We start from the raw sequence: 19,836 nt of genomic DNA on the forward strand, positions 1-19,836 counted from the left end.
CTTGCAAATGCAAAACGCTAGGCTGATCTGATGTTCTGCTGTCGCCGGAATCTGCAAGTGCAAATCGCTCGCCGATCTGGTCCAAAAACGCTAGGTGGTTGCTGTGGAGCAAAAACGCTAGGGCTTGGGGTTCTGCTGAGAAGTTGCCTGTTAAGCAATGGTGCTCTTGCTGCCTCTTCTGCCAATTAGTGCTAGTCTAGGTTTGCTTATATACAAACTTACTCAATTTGCCCTACCTACTTTCCAACAAAAGTCACTTAAAAATAATAAGTGAAAATGTCAAAAATAGGGAAAATAGGCTAAATGCACTGGAAAATTCCCTTGAAGGATTTTGATGGATTCTGATGAGAATCCATCAGAATCTTATGATCATGTTGTGTGCAACCAGAGGATATGCATCTATACTAAGTGACTGGGCATGCACGGTCTTCAAACAAACTCACAAAAGTGCCTGATCACTTCTAAATCTAGACTGACTGGACTGAATTGAACCCTGATCATGCTGTAGCTTGTCCACGGACACATAGGGTTCGATGTGTCACGTGACATGCATTGGGTCGTTGGAAATCCCCTGGCTAGAATGGACTTACTGTGGAATTCTTCCTCTCCTTTGGGGAATCTATCAAAGAGCCCTTGCTGAATACGGCCTCTGGAAAAACAAGACTTGCATGCAAAGAAATTTTGCATCAATTGTTGCCTAAACAAGCACTTTGCGAGCAGTTTTCTTATTGGCAGCCAATTACTTTGATGCTTGTTGTTTACAAGCTATTGGCTAAGATGTTAGTGAACCGGATTAAAGACCACCTTCTTACACGACTTCATCACGCTCAATATGGTTTCATTCCACATCGCCAAATCACTGATAACCAGGCAAATGTTTTGATTGGCACGGAATATGCAAAATACACACAAGAGAATGTCCTTGTCATGTAAGTTGATATTAAAAAGGCTTTTGACACTTTGAGACTTCATTGCCCAAGTGGAAGAGAAACGGCCGAGTGAAAAAGAGAAATTGAGCCAATCGATTGAAAGAATTTAGAAGCATCGATTGTGGGTCTCAAAACCCTAAAAGACAGAAGCTTGAACTCTGATAGCGACTTCTATAACTCGCACTGGCATGCTGACGTGGCAGGCTGTACATATTTTTGCACTTTGCGCTGCTAGTGTCACATGGCAGGCTGTACAGATTTTCGCAAATTACATTGGCTGCTTTTGGAGAGCCCAGTGCTAGCTTTTGAGCGCAGATGCTTTCGAGTTAATATGCTTTTAGAACTAAAGCTTTTCGAGGCTCTGCTTTTGGGCATCCCTTGTAAGTTTAAAAGAGCCCTTCGGTAGCCCTTGGGCCTCTCACTCTACAGAGTATCTGCACGTAGAGTCTGAGAGCAGAGGACCCTCGGGAGGTGTACTTTGCTATGAGCAATAATAAAGAAATACCGAGCGGGGCGCAAGTCTTTGGGGCCAATGCTTCTAGGCGCGGAACTCCACCATGCCGTGTCGACTCTCTCTCTCTCTCTCTCTCTCTCTCTCTCTCTCTCTCTCTCTCTCTCTCTCTCTCTCTCTCTCTCTCTCTCTCTCTCTCTCTCACATATTGTCATAACGTCGTAAGGGCTCCTTCTGGTCCTTGTATTACATCATTTCGACAAGCCCCCCCCCCCCCCCCCCCCCCCCCCCCTCTCCCTCTCTCTCTCTCTCTGTGCTCGTTGCCCCCTGCTCTGCATCCGCACCCGCTGCCCCGCCCCCCCCCCCCCCCCTCGTGCTGCCTCTGCCCCCCCCCCCCCCCCGCCTCGCGCTCTCTCTCTCTCTCGCACCCGCTTCTCCCTGCCCCCTGCTCTGCACCCGCCCCCCCCCTCGTGCTGCCTCTGCCCCCCCCCTCGCGCTCCGCCTGCAGCCCAGCCCCTGCTCACGCGATGAACCTGCCCCCCGCTTCCCCTGCAGTCCCACCTCCCCTACGCGTAGCATGTCTTATTCTATGCGCAGAAAGTCTCACAGCCGGTACCCCCCCCCCCCCCCCCCCCCCTTCTTCTACGCGTAGGAAGTCTTAATTTTTTATTTTTTTATTTTTTTTTTTCAGACATGGCATCAGATTCACTATGTTGTAGCAACGTGGTCTCATAGGTCATTTTGGCCTTTTGAAGACGTTAATATATCATTTTATTTATTTCTTTCTGAAACTCCCCCCTTCCCCCTCCCCCCCCCCCTTCCCCCCCCCCCCCCCCCCTCTCTCTCTCTCTCTCTCTCTCTCTCTCTCTCTCTCTCTCTCTCTCTCTCTCTCTCTCTCTCTCTCTCATCGCACTCTATCGCTCCCCCTCTCTTGCCATACCGCCTCACGCTCCCCTACTCGCCCAGCTACCGCGCCCGCGACTAGTGTGGGTGCACACGTACATTTAGGGACTTCTTGGCGGACGGGAATCAAGCATGAGGAAGTTGAACGATAAAGCCAACCCCCTAGAGGATGCCATTCAAAAGTGCAAAGAGGAAATGACGGAGATCATTACCAGGATAAACGGCAATCTCTTGGGCACAATAAACATGCTCGAAGGACGCGTGCTGATCCAAGAGAGCAAGATAAGTACGTTGGAAGTCCGAGTGACGACTCAAGAGGAAGAGATTGCGTCGCTCAAGAAAGATCTCGCCGAAGCACGATCAAGAAACACACTGAAAGAGGGCGAACTGCAACCCTCAGTAATCGAAGAAATCAACACAATCGAGGAGCAAGTACGGGCCATCAAAGAGGGAGAAGAGCAACACAAAGAAATGACGACTTCTTGGGTGGATGTTCTTACCAAAACTCAACAGAAGGCGGATGAAGCCGAGAAATGGATCAAGGTGGCCAAGAAAGGAAAAGGAAAGGAGATAACGCCCACGTCCACACCCACTATCATTAATCAGACACTAGAGGAGAAGCAAAGGAGACGGGTGCGCGCTTTACATGTGAGAATCTGCGGTCTTAAAGACAAAGGCAATGTGGACGAAGAAGTAAAGGGACTCACAGCCTTGATGGGGGTTCATGAGCCGACGCACACAAGGGCATGGAGAGTGGGCAGCATAAAGAAAAATGGAAGCAGCGGAGAAACCTCAAAAGAAAGAGCACTCATCCTACGTTTTCCCTCCATGGAAGCGAAGAAGTCCTTGAAGAAAAGACCAACTCTTAAAGAGACTGGCATCTTTCTCGGGGATGATCCCACCCTCTCGCAGATCGCTCATATGCAAGAAGTAATGCCAGAGATTAGAGCGGCAAGGGGAAAAGGCAAGTTTGCCTTTTACCGAGATGGAAAAGTGGTAATACTAGAGCGACGCTCCACATGACGGTGCGAGACTTATGGGACCACACTCAAAGTGGCTGCCTGGAACTGTAATGGATCTATGCGTCTTGATATAGGTGCTTTTGAGGATAGCTTTACTGGAAGAGACATCATCTTTGACTCTGAGACACACCAGGCCCTTGGGCAATCCATGCCTCACATCAATGGATACAGGTGGGAGACAGCTTACATACAGGAGACACGCTCAAAACACAGAGGGCGGGGCTCGGGGGGAGTGGCAATGTTATTTAGAGAGGATCTGCAGCCATTGATACATATAGCCCACAGGGATGAGCAGGCTAGGTACATGTGGGTGCGATTGAAAACAGAGACAGGCAGATATCTCTACCTAGCTATTTGCTACTTTCCCACGAGTACATCAGTTTATGCATCACCCAGAGGACAGTCCCCTTTCTCTTTTTTGGATGATGACATATGGGAGTTCTATAGGGATGGTGACAATATCATCCTAGGGGACTTCAATGCTAGGACTGCCCATCACCAGACAGTGTTTTATGATACTTCAGAGGAGATGCTAAGAGAGCTAGATGTTGTGGAGACGGGCCTGTCCAGACTATCACACGATGTGGAATATACGGAGTATGGGCGACACCTAATAGACATGGGCACTGCACATGGATTAGCCATCATGAAGGGCCTACAGAGATTTCCTGCTGCGGGAGGTTTCACATGCTTCCCACACAGACATGGAGCCAGCACAGTGGACTATGTCATGGCACAACCAAATCTCATCTCTAGTATCCAGGATCTCACAGTTGGACCCAGACCAGTTGGGGTAGCAGTAGATCATGCTCTGGTGTCGATGACCATCTCTTTCCAGTCCAGTGTAGCACACAAGCCACGGGTAGCAGCCCCTACTCGCTACACGTTCACACGGGAGACGAATTCTGTATACATGGACGGGATCTACGAACGCCTATGCACTGAGGACCCGGGGCGACCTCTGGAGGAGCTAACTACTATACTGACACAGACATTACATGAGGCAGCAACAGAAGCATACCCACACACCCAGCCTGAGCAGAGCCACCGATCAGGGAGCATGCCTCACAACAACTGGTACGATGAGGAGTGCCGCCAGACTAGAGCCAGACTTCAGAGGGAGGTGCTTTTGGGGGACGTCACTCACAGACAGTCACAGATTGACTTCAGACGCCTGGTACCGCGGAAGAAGAGGGCTTTTTTGGCTCGACTCGAGCAGGATCTATATCAGCTATTCTTGAGTCAGGACTCGCGTAAAGCGTGGAGGCTCTTTCATGAGCAGTCCCCCCCCCCCCCGCTATTTCCTCCACAGAGACCTGGGGTCAATACGCATCATCTTCGTACACAGTACCTGGACAGCCGCCCCTCCCCAACCCCCCCCCCCCAACCCATGCCCACACACACGTGCTTTTTTCACCACTGAGATGGTGAAGAAAGCTATTGACAGGATGAGGACTGGGAAAGAATATGATCATGATGGATTAGTCGCCGAGCATTTCATGCATGCCAAACACCTACTAGCAGAGCTTCTAGCAGTTATGTTTAACCGTGCCATGTGTGAGGGCCTACCGGACACTTGGAGCCTATCTACAATCGTACCTATCTTCAAGTCAGGAGACCCCATGGAGCCTAGGAATTATCGCACTATTATGATTGGGCACACACAGGCACGGTTGTATGCATCCATTCTTGAGCAACAGCTGAGTAGATGGGCAGAGAGGGAAGGAATGCGTGCAACTGGGCAGGCGGGGTTCAGGAGAGGCTTCTCTACTCTTGACCATATCTTGACACTCCGGGCCATCATCGAGGAAGGCAGATCTCATGGGAGACGGATCTACTGTAGCTTTGTGGACTTCCGCAAAGCTTTTGACACAATACCCAGAGCTAGACTGATGCGCAGATTACAGGAAATGGGAGTACCCACAGAGCTCATTTGGGGGATCATGGCATTGTACAGATCAGTAGTAGGGCATGTACGCACCCCAGAGGGACTTTCTACACTGGTTCACTCCACTATTGGGGTGAAGCAAGGCTACCCGCTCTCTCCTACTCTTTTCGGTATGTATGTGGATGAGGGTTCTGACTACATTGACAGCGATGAGGATAAAGGTGCACAGTTGGCAGGGACATGGATTCCACTTTTGTTATATGCTGATGATATTGTGTTGATCTCCGAATCCCCAGAGGGAATGCAACGTCAATCGGATGCTTTGCATACGTTTGCCCACGAAAGTGGTTTGTCTGTCAACCTTGGTAAAACCAAGGTTATGGTGTTTAATACCACCCCACAGTGGATCAGGAGGTCAGCACCTACATTCACATACGGCCAGGAGACTGTGGAGTACACAGACGCTTACACTTACCTTGGAGTGGTTTTTAGCGGACCTGCATTCTCACTCAGAAGAGCAGCAGAGACCAGACTGACTAGAGCCCACGCAGCATTGGGTAGACTGGAGAGGATGTGTTCGCAGGTTCAGTTTCACGAACCCCGGACGAAGCTTTGGCTCTTTTGACACCTTGGTGGCTTCACCATTGCTCTATGGGGCTGAGATATGGGGACCTTCATTGGATCACCACGGGAGGCCGGGTCGCACAGACGGATGGGGGAACATGGAGAAACCTCTCGTCTCTATGATCTCGCGGCTCATTAGAGCCAAGGCATCAGTACCACGGGCCATTATCCGAGCAGAGCTAGCGGCCCCCCCACTAGTGGTGGAGGCGCTCACCAGATCAGTCTCCTTCATAAGCCGCACATGGAAACTTCCTAGAGACAGATATGCTCGCATAGCACTCGAGTCCTCTCGACAGTTAGCCATACAAGGAGATACAACATGCTGGTATGGGGAGATGACATCATGGTTTCAAGCGCATGGGTTCAGGATAGACAGGCTGCCACCATTCCAATACTCATTGGATGCACCATCTCTCATTCTTACACAGTCAGAAATCACCAAGCTCATCCGCCAAGACCTGACCCAACTAGACACCAGGAGGACATGGATACAACCAGCACAAGAATTGGGCACGAAGATGGCTTTCTACAGAGACCACCTTCTCCGGCTGACGGAAGATGGTTTTGTGACGAGACCCAGATACATGGATACCCACTTGTCTCATGGGATACGATGTGCTATTGGCCACTTACGCACATCGTCCCACCAGCTGCGGATTGAGACTGAGAGATACAGCGGAGTACCAGCAGAAGCCAGGACATGCCCCTTGTGTGACATGGAACCTGAGACAGAGCTGCATTATACATGTAGCTGCCTCGTCTACTACGAGATACGAGGCCGCTTCCATTGCTTGTTCAGAGAGGGTTTTGGACCACTCTCAAGAGTAATGGGATGCGAAGATCAGAGATGCCTAGGTTTGTTCTTGCTCGAGCTGCACAAACACAGAGATAGCTTGATGAATGGCGAGGCTAGCCAGTCTCAGAGACGGATAACAGACTTCTTCAGAGCAAACACGGGACAGCCGCAAGAGCCACTCTCACAGCATAGCTCCCCCTCGTCTCACACCAAAGGCACACTGATCGACCGAGCGATTGAACTGGGGAAATCCAAGCGCCCACGACTGCGAAGCACTACACAGCATCGACGGAGGCTGCGTCAGAAGATTCGGAGCACGCTGACCAGGCATGCACGACGCCCAGTCAGACTACTAACCATGGAGGAAATTGATGAGATTCGCCAACGACAGATGCTAGATCTTTTGTGATCCAGCTATCCCAACAAGCCGCCCATTTTTGCTTAGCTCACATCGACCAATCTAGGATCCCGTAGTATATATGTTTGTTTTGTACTGTTGTTAGGTTATTTATTTTGTTACTCTGAGTTTGTATCAGATTCACCACCTTGTAACTTTCTGGTCTCATAGGTCACTATGGCCTTTTGAAGACGTTAATATAACATTTCATTTCATTTCAATCAATCAATCTATCTATCTATCTATCTATCTATGTGTGTGTGTGTGTGTGTGTGTGTGTGTGTGTGTGTAGGCCGGGATGGCTGGAGACGTATGGAAAGGCCCTTAGTATCTATGATCTCTCGACTAATTAGAGCCAAGGCCTCCGTACCTCACGCTATCATTCGAGCAGAGCTAGCTGCCCCCCCTATGGAGATTGAGGCGCTTACCAGATTAGTCTCCTTTGTGCACAACCTATGGGATACTACTAGAGACAAATATGCTAGACTGGCCCTTGAATCTTCCAAACAGTCAGCGATATAGGGGGACCTCGCTAAGTGATCCGGCTTGACTGTCTTCTTCACTGGAATGAAATGAGCTTGCTTGCTAAATCTGTCAATAACAGTCCAGATACCATCGTGCCCACTCTGTGTCTTTGGGAGATCAAAAATGAAATCCATTGCAATACTTTCCTAGGGGCGGGTGGGAATGGGTAAAGGCTGTAACAATCCCTGTGCTTTATGCCTGTCAAACTTGAGCTTCTGGCATACCAAGCAACTGCGTACAAAATCGTCCACGTCCTTCTTGAGGCTCGGCAAAAGAAGTATTTCTCCACACCTCTCAAGGTGGTAGCAATGCCGCGGTGACCCGTAAAAGGTGGACAATGGCAATCGGTTAGAACCTTTTCCCACATCGGCTGTGTAACGCACAACATCGTTTTCTTCATGAAGTAGCCATCCCGAATGGAATATCCCGCTACTATCTCCCCATTCTGTATTCGATTGAAAATATCTGCAAAATCTGTATCTATGGCATACTGATCGACCATATCCTCGAAGCTTCTATGGTGTATCGCGAGAATAGGCAGAACCAACGGCTTCTGGGACAAAGCATCTGCCACCAAGTTCTTTTGTCCCTGCACATGGACAATTCGGAAATGAAATTGTGACAAGATGTTCGCCCACCGCAGCTGCTTTTCCGATAGCTGCTTCTGTGACAAGAAGTAGCGTAAACTATGGTGATCTGTAAAGACCATACAATCGGCTCCGAGTAGGTAATGTCGCCACTGAGTAAGAGCATGGATAACCGCCAAAAGCTCTTTCCCATCAATTTGTGATGTCAATTCCGGCCTTGAAAACAATCGGCTCTCATAGGCAATGACATGGCCTTCTTGCATTAAGACCGCACCCAGACTATGACCACAAGGTTCCCCGCATCCAAAACACTTCCCCTCTTTGATGTAGTTGGCTCTCTCCCGAAGAGTAAGCCGGGGTCGTACATCCTTATCTTTCTTTTCTTGGGGGCTCTTCTTCTTTCTACTTTCATTATTAGAAGTCTGTTCGGTTCTCTGCGTCATGATCTCATCTGTGGGTAAGTCAGACTGCCTGAATGTATGGCAAAACCCCGTTTCGCATGACTCATCAGTTCTTGAAGAGAATCTGACTTTTGTTCTAAGCAGTGATCTCGGATCTCTATAGGAAGTCCGCAGCTAAACCGCTCAATCTATTCTTTAAACAAGATCTTCTTAAACGAAGAAGCGGGTAGAAAAGAGCTCCAAAATCTTTCAGAATATGCGTCCAAAGTATCTTTCTTGGTCACCCGAAGACTTTCTTGGTCATCCGAGGATGATTCCAAGCAATTCGTATATCTCATTCGTACTCCCGAGTCAGCCAAGAAGAAATAAAAAGCCTTTTAGATTTCAGCCATTTAACTGGCGCTTTCTTGTTCAATAGAAGAGTGGACCAACATGTTCGAGCATTTCCCTTGAAGTAAGAGGTAGCCCTCCGAATTTTTTGTTTTGTTTTCGGAGTCGGGTAGGGCACACCGGCCGCTCCCCTCATACACCAAAAAAATATACAAGAAGAACGACCAGGATTATGCACCCAGAAACAGAAGGCAGACGCTTTTGTCGCTAGTTTCCTCTGGACTACGAGAGTCCAGAATTATCTACACTCTTAGGGCCACGACTAATCCCTTGAGAGACCCATTTCGCCAACTTGATTTGGAAGTAAAAGGTAGCCCTCTGAATCTTGGAGTGCTCTAAGTAATGCCCTCCAAAGAAAGCTATATCAAACTGGTGTATGAAGACCAAAGCCCTCGAAGCATCTTGGAATCTAGAAAATGTCAAATTTAATTGATTGTCCACCGTTAAATTCTCGAACTTTCTTGCTTTTATCCTCGAAAAGTCATACTGGTTGGCTTTATAAAAGTGCTTCTTCTTTGCATAAGATCCGTGATCGTCGAAGTTCGAACTATCTGAAGATGAGTCCTCTGTAGAACTGTCAGAAATTGGGCGAAACTTAGGCTTTCGTGCCTTTTTCGAAGCTTTGCTTTTTGTTCGCTTTTTCCCTTTCCTGTCTTCTTCGCCACTCAAGTCGGAAGAGCTAGAAGGACTGTCAGAAGAAGAAGAAGAAGAAGAAGAAGAACTGGAGACTCCTTCAAATCGCACATGTCTTCTACTTTCTTGCCGAGGCAAAAGTAGATTGACGACCCAAATAACCCGAGAAGTCAGTTCCTTTCTTCTGCTTTTTGTCGAGCTTTTTGGCTTTGTTGTTCGCATCAAAAAGCTAAGTAATCCGTGTGTCAACCACTTCTTCTAATTCTTACTCTGTAAACATACTCCGAGTAGGAGGTTTATTGAGTGCTAGTTTGAGGGGTGGTTCCGTGGCCTTCTGCCACTGGGAGTGCACTTCGTCGAAGGATGTCCGAGTCAAAAATTTTGCAAATTTCGGATCCTTCGCAAGATTGATCATCATCTTTGTTGCGTCGTCAAACAAGTGTCGACGTTCCATCTCTTCAATGTCTGCCTGAGTAGACCGAGGCGGGCCGTACTCTTCGTGAGAATCTTCTTCGTGATATCTTCTCGCATACCAAGATGGAGAGAAGTCAACTGTTCGTTGTTGGAATCCATCAGTGTTGCGAGAAAAGAATCGGATTTCCCGGTAGAAGAGAAATCGGCCGCGCTCTGATACCACTGTAACAAACTTGGACACTCCAAGTCAAGATTCTACCGCGACACAACAGAGATTCACTTCAAAATAGTTCACAATTCACAATTGATTCGACACATCCCCACAGAATTCCGTGCCTAGAGATATTGGCCCCAAAGATTGGCGCCCCTTTCGGTACTTCTTTTTGTATTAATTGTGTTCAAAGTACAAGAGTGGGAGGGTTCTCACTCTCAGACTCTGCGTCCAGATGCTCTAAGTTGTGAGGGCCCTGCCCACTTATTTATAAGTTACAAGGGATGCCCAAAAGCAGAGCCCCAAAATCAGTCAATTTTAAAAGCCTTTTAAATAAAGCAAATAGCCCCAAAAGCTTCAAAAGCTGCCAAATTCAGCATGTGTGATCTCGCAATGCCTGAAAGATCTATAACAGATGATGTCTATATTCTACCGCATCCTTGGAGAAGACTATACTGTCATCAAAGAAAGTGTCAACAAAAGATCTATACTCTCTGAAAATCCTATCCATCATTCGGTTAAAAGTCGCTGGAGCATTGGTAAGGCCAAAAGGCATCACCAAAAATTCATATAAACCAAAGCTCGTTCGAAAAGCTGTTTTGTAGACATCTCCCGGAGTGATTCGGATCTAATGATATCCGCTTTTCAAATCGATCCTGAAATCGATCCTGCTGAAACAAGAGTATCGTTGTAGTCTATCAAGAATATCATCGATCCTCGGAATCGAAAATCTGTTCTTGATGGTGATTTTCTTGAGAGCCCTATAATCAATGCACATTCTCCAAGACCCGTCTTTCTTTAAAACCAACAACACCGGAGAGCAGTAGAGTGAAGTACTCGGCTGGATAAGACCCTTTTCCAAGAGGTCTTTCACTTGGTTCATAATCTCTTCATTTTGGGCTCGGCTCACACGGTAAGGTGGCCGGTTCATTGGTGTGCTTCCAAGTATCAAATCAATAGTATGATCCTCAGGACGAGATGGTGGCAACTCGCCTGGCATGCCCTCAAAAAAACAATCGACATGCGTGTAGAGAAAATCTCGGCGTTCTTTATCAAGTTCAGACATATTTGTCATGTGTTCATCATTTAACTCTTTCAAATAGATGGAGTAAACAAACAAACTGGATTTCATTAATTTTGAAACAGCGAAGCCGATACAATAGGGAGAGACTCACCCTTCAATTTCACATCAAATACAATTTTTCGGCCCTTTTCATTTGTCAATGTCGCTTTCTTCGTTCGATAATCGACCACGGCGTTGTTCTTATGGTACCAGGGGACTCCAAGGAGAACATCACAACCTTCCAAGGGCATTATGTAAAAGTCCTCGTGCCCCAAATACCCCTGACAATGCAACCGAAGTTTGCCAATGACAGGTGTAATGGCTATGTCCCGTCGGGGTGCCGCTAGAACTGCCTCTGCTTGTGGTCCCATCCGATCGGGTGTAATCTTGAGCTGCGCCACCAATTCAGGTGAAATGAAGTTGGCCTTGGCTCCTCCATCAAAGAAAATGAGGGCTTCTTGATCTTTCACTTTGTCCCAAGCTCGACAAAGTTCTATACTTTCATCAATCGTGCTTGGGTCAGTACCCATGCAATCTGGAACCAGTCCTGCTTTCATCTTGCCTTTCTGCCACCTTCCTCAGTTGCTCTCGAACTCTCTGGCCTGTCTTCATTCTGTTCTTGTTGTGCCTTTTTAGGGCACTTCGCGGAGACGTGTCCATGTTCCCCGCATCCAAAACACCTCCTCTCTTTGATGTAGTTTGTCGAAGAGTGAGCCGGGGTCGTGAATCCTTGTCTTTCTTTTCTTGGGAGCTGTTTCTCTTTCTACTTTCATTATTAGAAGTCTGTTGGGTTCTCTGAGTCAAGATCTCATCAATGGGGTAAGTCAGATTGCCCGAATGTATCGCAAAACCCCGTTTCGCATGACCCATCAATTCTTGAATAGAATTTGACTTTTGTTCTAAGTAGTCGTCTCGGATCTCTGTAGGAAGTCCGCAACAAAACCGCTCAATTTGTTCTATAAACGAGACCTTCTTAAATGAAGAGGCTGGTAGAAAAGAGCTCCAAGTCCAAACTGCTGACGTGTCAAAACCCTAAAGAATGGAGCCAACTTGCAGATGTTGGCCGAGGGAGAAAGAATAATGACAAAAAAGAGATGCTCTACACACCGCGAATGACCACGGGAAAGGCACTCTCGAGAGTGATGGTGAGAGTGTTTGCTTTCCAATTAACTTGTGGATCAATCTCTCGAAACCACTTAATGCTGAAAATCATATCACAACCAAAGAGAGAAGAAACAAAAAACTTGTGACAAAAACATACGTGACACACACAAACTGACACATTAAGACATTCATGCGTGATGGAAGAGTGCATGCCCAAAGCAAAGCTAGAAACTGCAATGGAAAGTGCTAGAATAGTTTCTTAGCGTGCCCTCTTCACAAGAGAATCACTAATCACATCATAAATACTGTCAAAATCAAACAAGATCACAATGTGTTGACCATTTACATGACCATAACACTTAATGAGAGACTCATCTAGATGATCATTAGAAACTTGAGGCACATTAATTTGCTCGTTTATGATACCAACCGAAGATGTGGGTTTTGTGGGTGTTGTGGGCTCTTTCTTAGAACAATCTCTTTCCATGTGACCTTTACTGTGACACTTCAAACATCTCCTTCCTTTCCATACTCGGTTCTTTCTTTAAGACTTAACCAACCTCCTACTATGCAGATCTTTCATAAGGTGTGAACTTAGGGGTTTCCTGAGTTTTAGCCTTTCCTTTATTATCACTGTTAGGTGAAGAGTTCTTTGCTCTAGGTGTAGTGGAAGATTGAGAAGAAGAGGTAATGTGGTACTTACCATTGTTCTTACCATTCTGCTAATTCTCTTGGTTTTGCGGGATACTAGACTTGTTCTCCTTAGGCTCACCTTTGTTGTGCTTCATTTCTTGCTCGAGATCCTAACGCGTCATTATATTCAATGGGTCGTAAGACTTTCACGTTGCATTCGATGTACTCCTCCAAACCAAAAAGGAAAGTCTCCTTGCAATCCTCATCCGACTTACGCATTCAAACACCTATCTGCAAAATACGATTAGAAAAAGACATAACGAGATTCCCACATTGGTATCAAAGCTCTTTGACACTGTTCGCTATGATTACTCAAGAAAGGAACCTAAGAATCTCTCTCAGATATTTTATCAAAGAATTCTCGTGTCTTTGCCCAGACTTATTAATCCCTCCCACCCTTAGTCCATCGTGCACTCCTATCCTCATCGCTCTGTCTTAAGAACCACAGAAAAAATTTTGCTTGTTTGAGATTGTACCTAACCCAAGATCACTTGGATCTCTCTAATCTGTGTTTCTAAAGAGTGGCAAGTAACCCAAAAAATAAGGGCTTGTCCAACCTCCCCTTGTTCCTCTTTTCCACTCATAGAGAGTAGACCTTACACATTGCGGCAGGCTAATCGACATCAGGTGGGAAAAAGCAACCTTGGTGTGAGCACAAGGCCGCGAAGGGGTGCACTCGAAGGAAGAGAGAGAAGAGCAAACGATATTGTTAGTGAAGGTTCCTTGTAAAGTAAAGGTTTTGAGTAAAGATTCTAATTCCATTATAATGTGCAACGGAAGTGATTGATGGTGAATCCTCGAGATAAGTGCTCCGTGCGTAATCAAGGTTCCTTTTACTTCATAAGAGTGTTTCTTTTCATGAGATATATGTGCAAAAGACTAGAGAGAGAAGAGAGAGATATTGAGAGAAGGCTCTATGAGTGGAAGAGAGAGAGAGAGAGAAGACTAACACCGGATGGGGTCCCAAACCCCCCTCCAAGGGCCCCCCTCTCTATCGCTAGAGAGTTATTTGCTTTAGATTGCACGAATGCTGATACAATGGTCCTAGATGTTGAGATGCGGGTTCTTGGATCTGCAAGGCTTATGGCTGAAAATAGAAAACGCTAGGAGAACTGCCCATCTCTTTCATTTAAGTAAGAGGAACCTTGTGAATATACTAAGCACTCATCCTGAGTTATCACCTTCAGTCACTTGCGCTGCATATAACACCAAGCTTCATAATGCATGAGAAAAGGTTAATAAAGCTCCTCCGGGCCATGTTGTCACTTTTGCACTCCCCGAGATTGCGTCTTTGGTGCGATTGCAAAAACGATACCATTTTATTCTTTCCTCGTAAAATGCCTAATGCAAGTGTCCGCTTAGTTCTCAACTGGGAGGGGGACCACATTGTATCGATGGTGATAATACGCTGCTCATGGATTCTATGACATCTTATGCTCACAGCCTTAATCTAAGCATAAGCATTTGGAGCATTTTTCATCGCACTTTGGGACACAAATGATGGACACCCATGCATGACTATCAAAGTTTGAGCCGGTAAAAATGCCCGTATGGGAGAAGGTTGTTGGTTTTCCTTAATATTTTGGTGTTGTTCCCTCAAAATTTCCAGCTCGAGAAAAGTGCTATGCTTGCCCCAATCCATTGACAATTCAAATAGATTGTGTATGTTGCAAGCACTTTAACTAGTGATTAGATAAATCAACATTTTTTGCTCCCCAAGCTTTTGCACCCTAGCCTCAATAGAAACCCAGAAAGCCCCCTTCAACACCTCAGGGAAAGCGAGATGGTGGCACGGGATGCTCTCACATTTGAGATATAGGCAGTTCAAGCAACCTCATTACTGCTGTAACATCCAATCGCAATATTTTGTTGCCCATCGCCACAACAGTAATGGATCCCAGGCTGATTCGTCAGGGGCCATAAATAAGAATCTCGAATAACAAAAGAGCAACTTAGAATTCTTACATGCTGCCAAAACAATCATGTTCTGTTGACAGTGCCTAATTGGAGCACTTCTATTGTTTCAATTACTTAGCATCTCTAGTGCTACGTGCTGCTGTGCATTACAAATAGAAAGTCTACCTTGTGACAAAACCCTGTTCTGTAGCCTGTATTGCATCATAATCATCACTTGCCGATACTGTTTTCTAGTAAACAGGACCCTTGCATGTGATAAAGAAAAGCAAAAACCAGGGAAAGTACCTTGCACCAAAAACAGTTTCACTTCTAAAAAGGGGGCACACTTGGCACCAAGGAATAACCAGGAAAACCAGAGACGATACCGGCAAACAAATAAAATCACTGTATCACTGTTTCTTACCATTTTTACTGTATCACTGTTTCTGCCTATTCGAGTTGTAAGTTTTCCATCACTCCAGGTACCTGCACCACCCTGCATGATTACCTCTTCTCTAAATAAAGTTTGAACTCCATAATTTAATGCAAAAGCACCACTGCATTGAGTTCAAAAAAAAAAAAATCCAGGTTGGGTCCTTAAAGGGCCCAGCCTGTAGCTATCAGCAAACGATAGAAAAGAAGGTTGGTGGGAGGAATAGGTGGCGTTTGATTCAACAGAGACGATTTCAGCAGATTAGTTACAGTAAGACTAGCTTTATGAGAAACTGAACAAACACAGAATTCAAAATCCATATGGTGCACTTTGAAGGTTGGATCAGTATACCTCTCCATAGCAGAAGTTACTATCCGGCCTAAGTACTCTTCTGACCATCAACTGTCCAATATCACGCCCCCTGCTCTCCACCGGTTGCCCTCTTTCTACTAAAATTACTTTTGCTCCACTTTCTGCAAGTACAAGAGCAGCAAAAAGACCTGCTGGCCCACTTCCAACAACTGTTATCTTTGCATGTTTGTGATGCGATACATTGGCACTCAGACCATCATCTTCAGCATTCTCTGTCTTCTCTGTCATGCTTACCAAGGATGCAATCTTGCAGCGACTTACAAGATCGATCACATCAGCTCTATTTGTATCTTCAGAAATGAACTCTAATTTACCAGGCCTGTTCTTCAAAAACTGGATCACTTTACCAGCTGTAGAGGATGTACCTTGAAGTTCATCAATATGCAAGTCCACTGTATAAACAAACCTCGGATCCTTTCTTACCTGGATGCAATAAAAGCTAGCCTTGATGAGACGACACACATCAACCCATAAAACCCCATACCACAACAAGAGACATAAACAACAAACACCAAAAATTGGTAAGAAAGTTCTTGAATGAGCCTGGAAGTTAGCCTAATCCAACACTCTATTTGGGTTCTGTTGCACCCAACAGAATATGTGTACAAAAAAATACAAGCACAGCTGTGTCACAGGCTTGATTCCCCACCAACTGCCAATACTTCTGGCATGATTTCACTTGATCATACAATCTGCATAGTCAGGCACTCTGCAACAAAGAACGCACATCCTAAAACATCATGTGTGAAAAAAAATGGGGAATAGTATGCCTAGTCAAAACATAAAATGTCAGATTTCACGCAACAATTTAAGCACTGTTCTACTAAGAAACAAATTGTTTTCTTGCAAACATTAACAATAAACAATAGGAAAGTGAAGATTAATAACTGCAAGAACGACAACCCTTCAGGGAAAGGGGCAAAGGATGAGCTCCCCCCGGCCTCCCAAGTCCCTTCCCCCAAAATCATCCCTCTCTTTCTTCCTTCCTTCCTTTTTCTGGTTACCAAAACAAGCTTGCATGGCCAATAATTGAATCACCATCTCTTGCAGCAAGGCTTCAATGGACATTCAAAATGGTTGACCATCATGTAGCTCTCCCTTAACCATGCTTAAAAATACGAATCACTAGAAAATGCATCCAGGAAACCTGCCCTACTTGCAGACACCCTACAATTTCTTTCTCCAAAACCCAAGCTTATATTTAGTGAAAGTGAAAAGGCTAAGAATACTGTGGCAGGTTATATTTCCTCTTTGAGCTTTCAAATTAAATATAAGTAATATTGTTAAAAGGCAAACCTTGTTTACAACTTTGCGGGCATCGAAAGATTTGCGAACAACATTCAATGCAGAAGATGGAAGCGAATCAACCTGGAACAGAAAAAATGCAAAAAACATCAACTCATACTCACAAAATTACAAGCACTAAACATGGATAGAAACAACTTTAACACATGCTCCGGATTAGCTCAAACATATTAAACATTTAGTTGACAAATTACTAGGCCTGTATACACATTGATAAATATGTAACTCTTATGTGAGGTGATTTAGGGTGGATAAGGGAGTGAGCCATTCGTAATGTAAAGACAAAGCCAGAAGTTTCATCAATGAAAAAGAGAGTACAATGGGCTCCTCTTATATGGGAGATGGGTGGACATCTAGGGTTGACACACACAGACTATCACAAAATGATGTGACTGTACCCCACCAACTGGAAAAGAGAGAGCCCAAGACAAGATGATGTGGCACCCGGATTTTCTGGCAGGAAAAGCGAAAGCTCAGGTTTGCTTTTCTGCAACAGTTATGAAAGCAGTTAGTTGCCATGCTTTGGGCCTTTGGGTTTTTGAAGCGAAAGCTTTTGGGGTCGCCAGCTTTTTGGAACAATTGTTTTTAGCAAGTTTGCTTTTGGGCCTCACTGCCTTTAAACATGAGCCTTAAGGCAGAGCAATGCATAGTTGCACAACTGCGAAGTGACTCCTCGACACCTATACTCTTTGGATTATATAATATAAAAATAAGTACGGAAAGGGGAGCCAGACTTTGGGGCCGATGTTGCTGGGAGTCAAACTCCACCACTCCGTTTCTCTTGTCTACTGTCACCTGTGGGGTGCGCTCTCCTTCAAGTGTTTGTTGTTTCGGTTTTGATTGATTTGCAAGATTATAATTTGGAATTCCTTAGAGCGGATTGATTGATGTACTCTTGCAACCGTGTGTTTGTAGTATGAGAGGTAATATGTCAACAACATTTTGTCTCTAATGATCGGCAGGAGTGATGTTGATGATTGACATGATGATTTTACTGCATCTAGACGCTAGAGATCAGTGAAATCTGGATGAGATGGCTAAATGATTAATTGAAATCTGAGTTTACGTCCGAGGTCTTGTTGTGGACAAAGATGTAAATGTTATCCTAGTGCATCAAGAGTTCTATCTAGATGAGATGACTAGATATTGATCTTAGTGCATCAAAGTTCTGTTGGAATTAGGGTTGCAGAGAAACGCACACAGCTTGGAGAAGACAAAGGAAGCTCAAAACACACAACAGAGAGTGTATTACGTAGTGTGCAATGGAAAGATAGATAGCCCTAGAGTGATGGGCGTATATACAATGCACGGGGGAAAAACCTCCTAAAGAGGGGAAAAATGCCCCGGCGGTCCTAGTGTGTTCACACACATCACTACCACATGTATATGGTAACAAATCCCCCCTGGAGTGATGCGGTGAACGAAAGCTGGCACATGCGTCTTAGAGAGGGGGGCCCTTGGAAGGGAGTTTGGGACCCCATCCGGTGTTAGTCTTTTCTCTCTCTATCACTCACAAAACCTTCGCTCACAGTATCATTCTCTTCTCTCTAGTCTATTGCACATCTCTCTCATGAAGTAAAAGGAACTCTCTCATGCAATAAAAGGAACTTTGAGTACGCATTGAGCACTCGTCCTGAGCATTTACCATATATCACTTCCACTACACATCACAGGAAGTCATATTCTGGACTATTACTAACAAAACTTCATAACTACCCTTCTCTATCATAATTTTTTTCCCAAACCCTTAAACCTTCTTGTCAAAGTTGGCGATGCGAAAGCGTGTAGACCAAGGTGAGAAAGCACGAGAGAGAGAGAGAGAGAGAGAGAGAGAGAAAGAGATATTGAACCAATCAACCAAGGCAATGAGATAACAGATGATAATACAATGGGGGCTGAGGATTTCTTATATAGAAACCTCAATATATTGCCCTACCCAAACTTTGACAAATAAGTGAAATAAATCCCTAAAAGCCAAAATAAATATCGGGTTCACACTAGTCAGTTCACTTGAGACGCCTAAATTTTTAACACCCTCTCTGCAGCTCATAGTGGACATCAATAGTGAAACCAAGTAGATGAAGAAGCTACCATGGACACCCCAGTAGCTGCAGACTACTGGATACACCTCGGTGTTGCTCTCCTCAACTTTGTACCTGAAAGAAATGCCATCTTGAGCATTGGTTGCCTCTGTACAAAATCTGAACTGCAGATAAGACTACATCTAATAATCTCCATTCGTGAACTGTGGACATATCACGTCCAAAATATAACACTCCAAGATAATGAACTCTGGAACACATCCTGTCCATGATCTTACCAACAACAATGAATTGGCGCGCCCATCCATAGTGTCTTTGATACACCTGATCGGTTCCCTGCCAGATGCATGTGCCTTGAACTCCTACACAAGGGTCCAAATCAATCATAGGGAGCACTGCCTACCCCTCTGCCACTCACAAGTCTCTCTCTGGCTGAAGCTAGTGGTGACACCTTCTCTTTGACTAGAAATCTGATTGTGGCACCGCCACGTGTGCCATGCTGATCTCTTATGTCAAAACTTTATTACCGTAATCTCTGTCAAGCTTGCCTTTGACTTTGTCATCAAGTGAATTCTTGATTTTGCCTTTGGCTTCCAACTCCCGAGCCAAACAAAGCGTCGAATCACAATCATGACCTTGGTCGTACCTCTCAAGTACCGAGGCAGCTAACTAAGCTAACTGAGTACTGGTACTGCCATCCGTGTCAAGCTTGCCGATTCCGTTGTCCTCGATCAAACTTGCCCATTTGCCTTTGACT

At 45.4% G+C, this 19,836-nt stretch overlaps 1 protein-coding gene across 3 annotated transcripts in view; it reads right to left on the reverse strand.

The window, feature by feature from the left end:
* The window catches only part of PDE327 (FAD/NAD(P)-binding oxidoreductase family protein), a 91,357-nt gene that overhangs the window by 68,693 nt on the left and 2,828 nt on the right, over positions 1-19,836 (reverse strand). For all 3 annotated transcript variants that reach the window (XM_086492583.1, XM_086492582.1, XM_086492581.1), the window contains exons 2-4: positions 17,029-17,100; positions 15,712-16,155; positions 15,352-15,423 (exon numbers count right to left, since the gene is read on the reverse strand). In XM_086492583.1, coding sequence (XP_086348709.1) covers positions 15,352-15,423; positions 15,712-16,155; positions 17,029-17,100 — 588 coding nt within the window. The remainder of the gene's footprint in view (positions 1-15,351; positions 15,424-15,711; positions 16,156-17,028; positions 17,101-19,836) is intronic.

This window comes from Adiantum capillus-veneris, chromosome 20, assembly GCF_014529385.1.
Source record: "Adiantum capillus-veneris isolate H3 chromosome 20, ASM1452938v2, whole genome shotgun sequence".
Lineage (NCBI taxonomy): Eukaryota > Viridiplantae > Streptophyta > Polypodiopsida > Polypodiales > Pteridaceae > Adiantum > Adiantum capillus-veneris.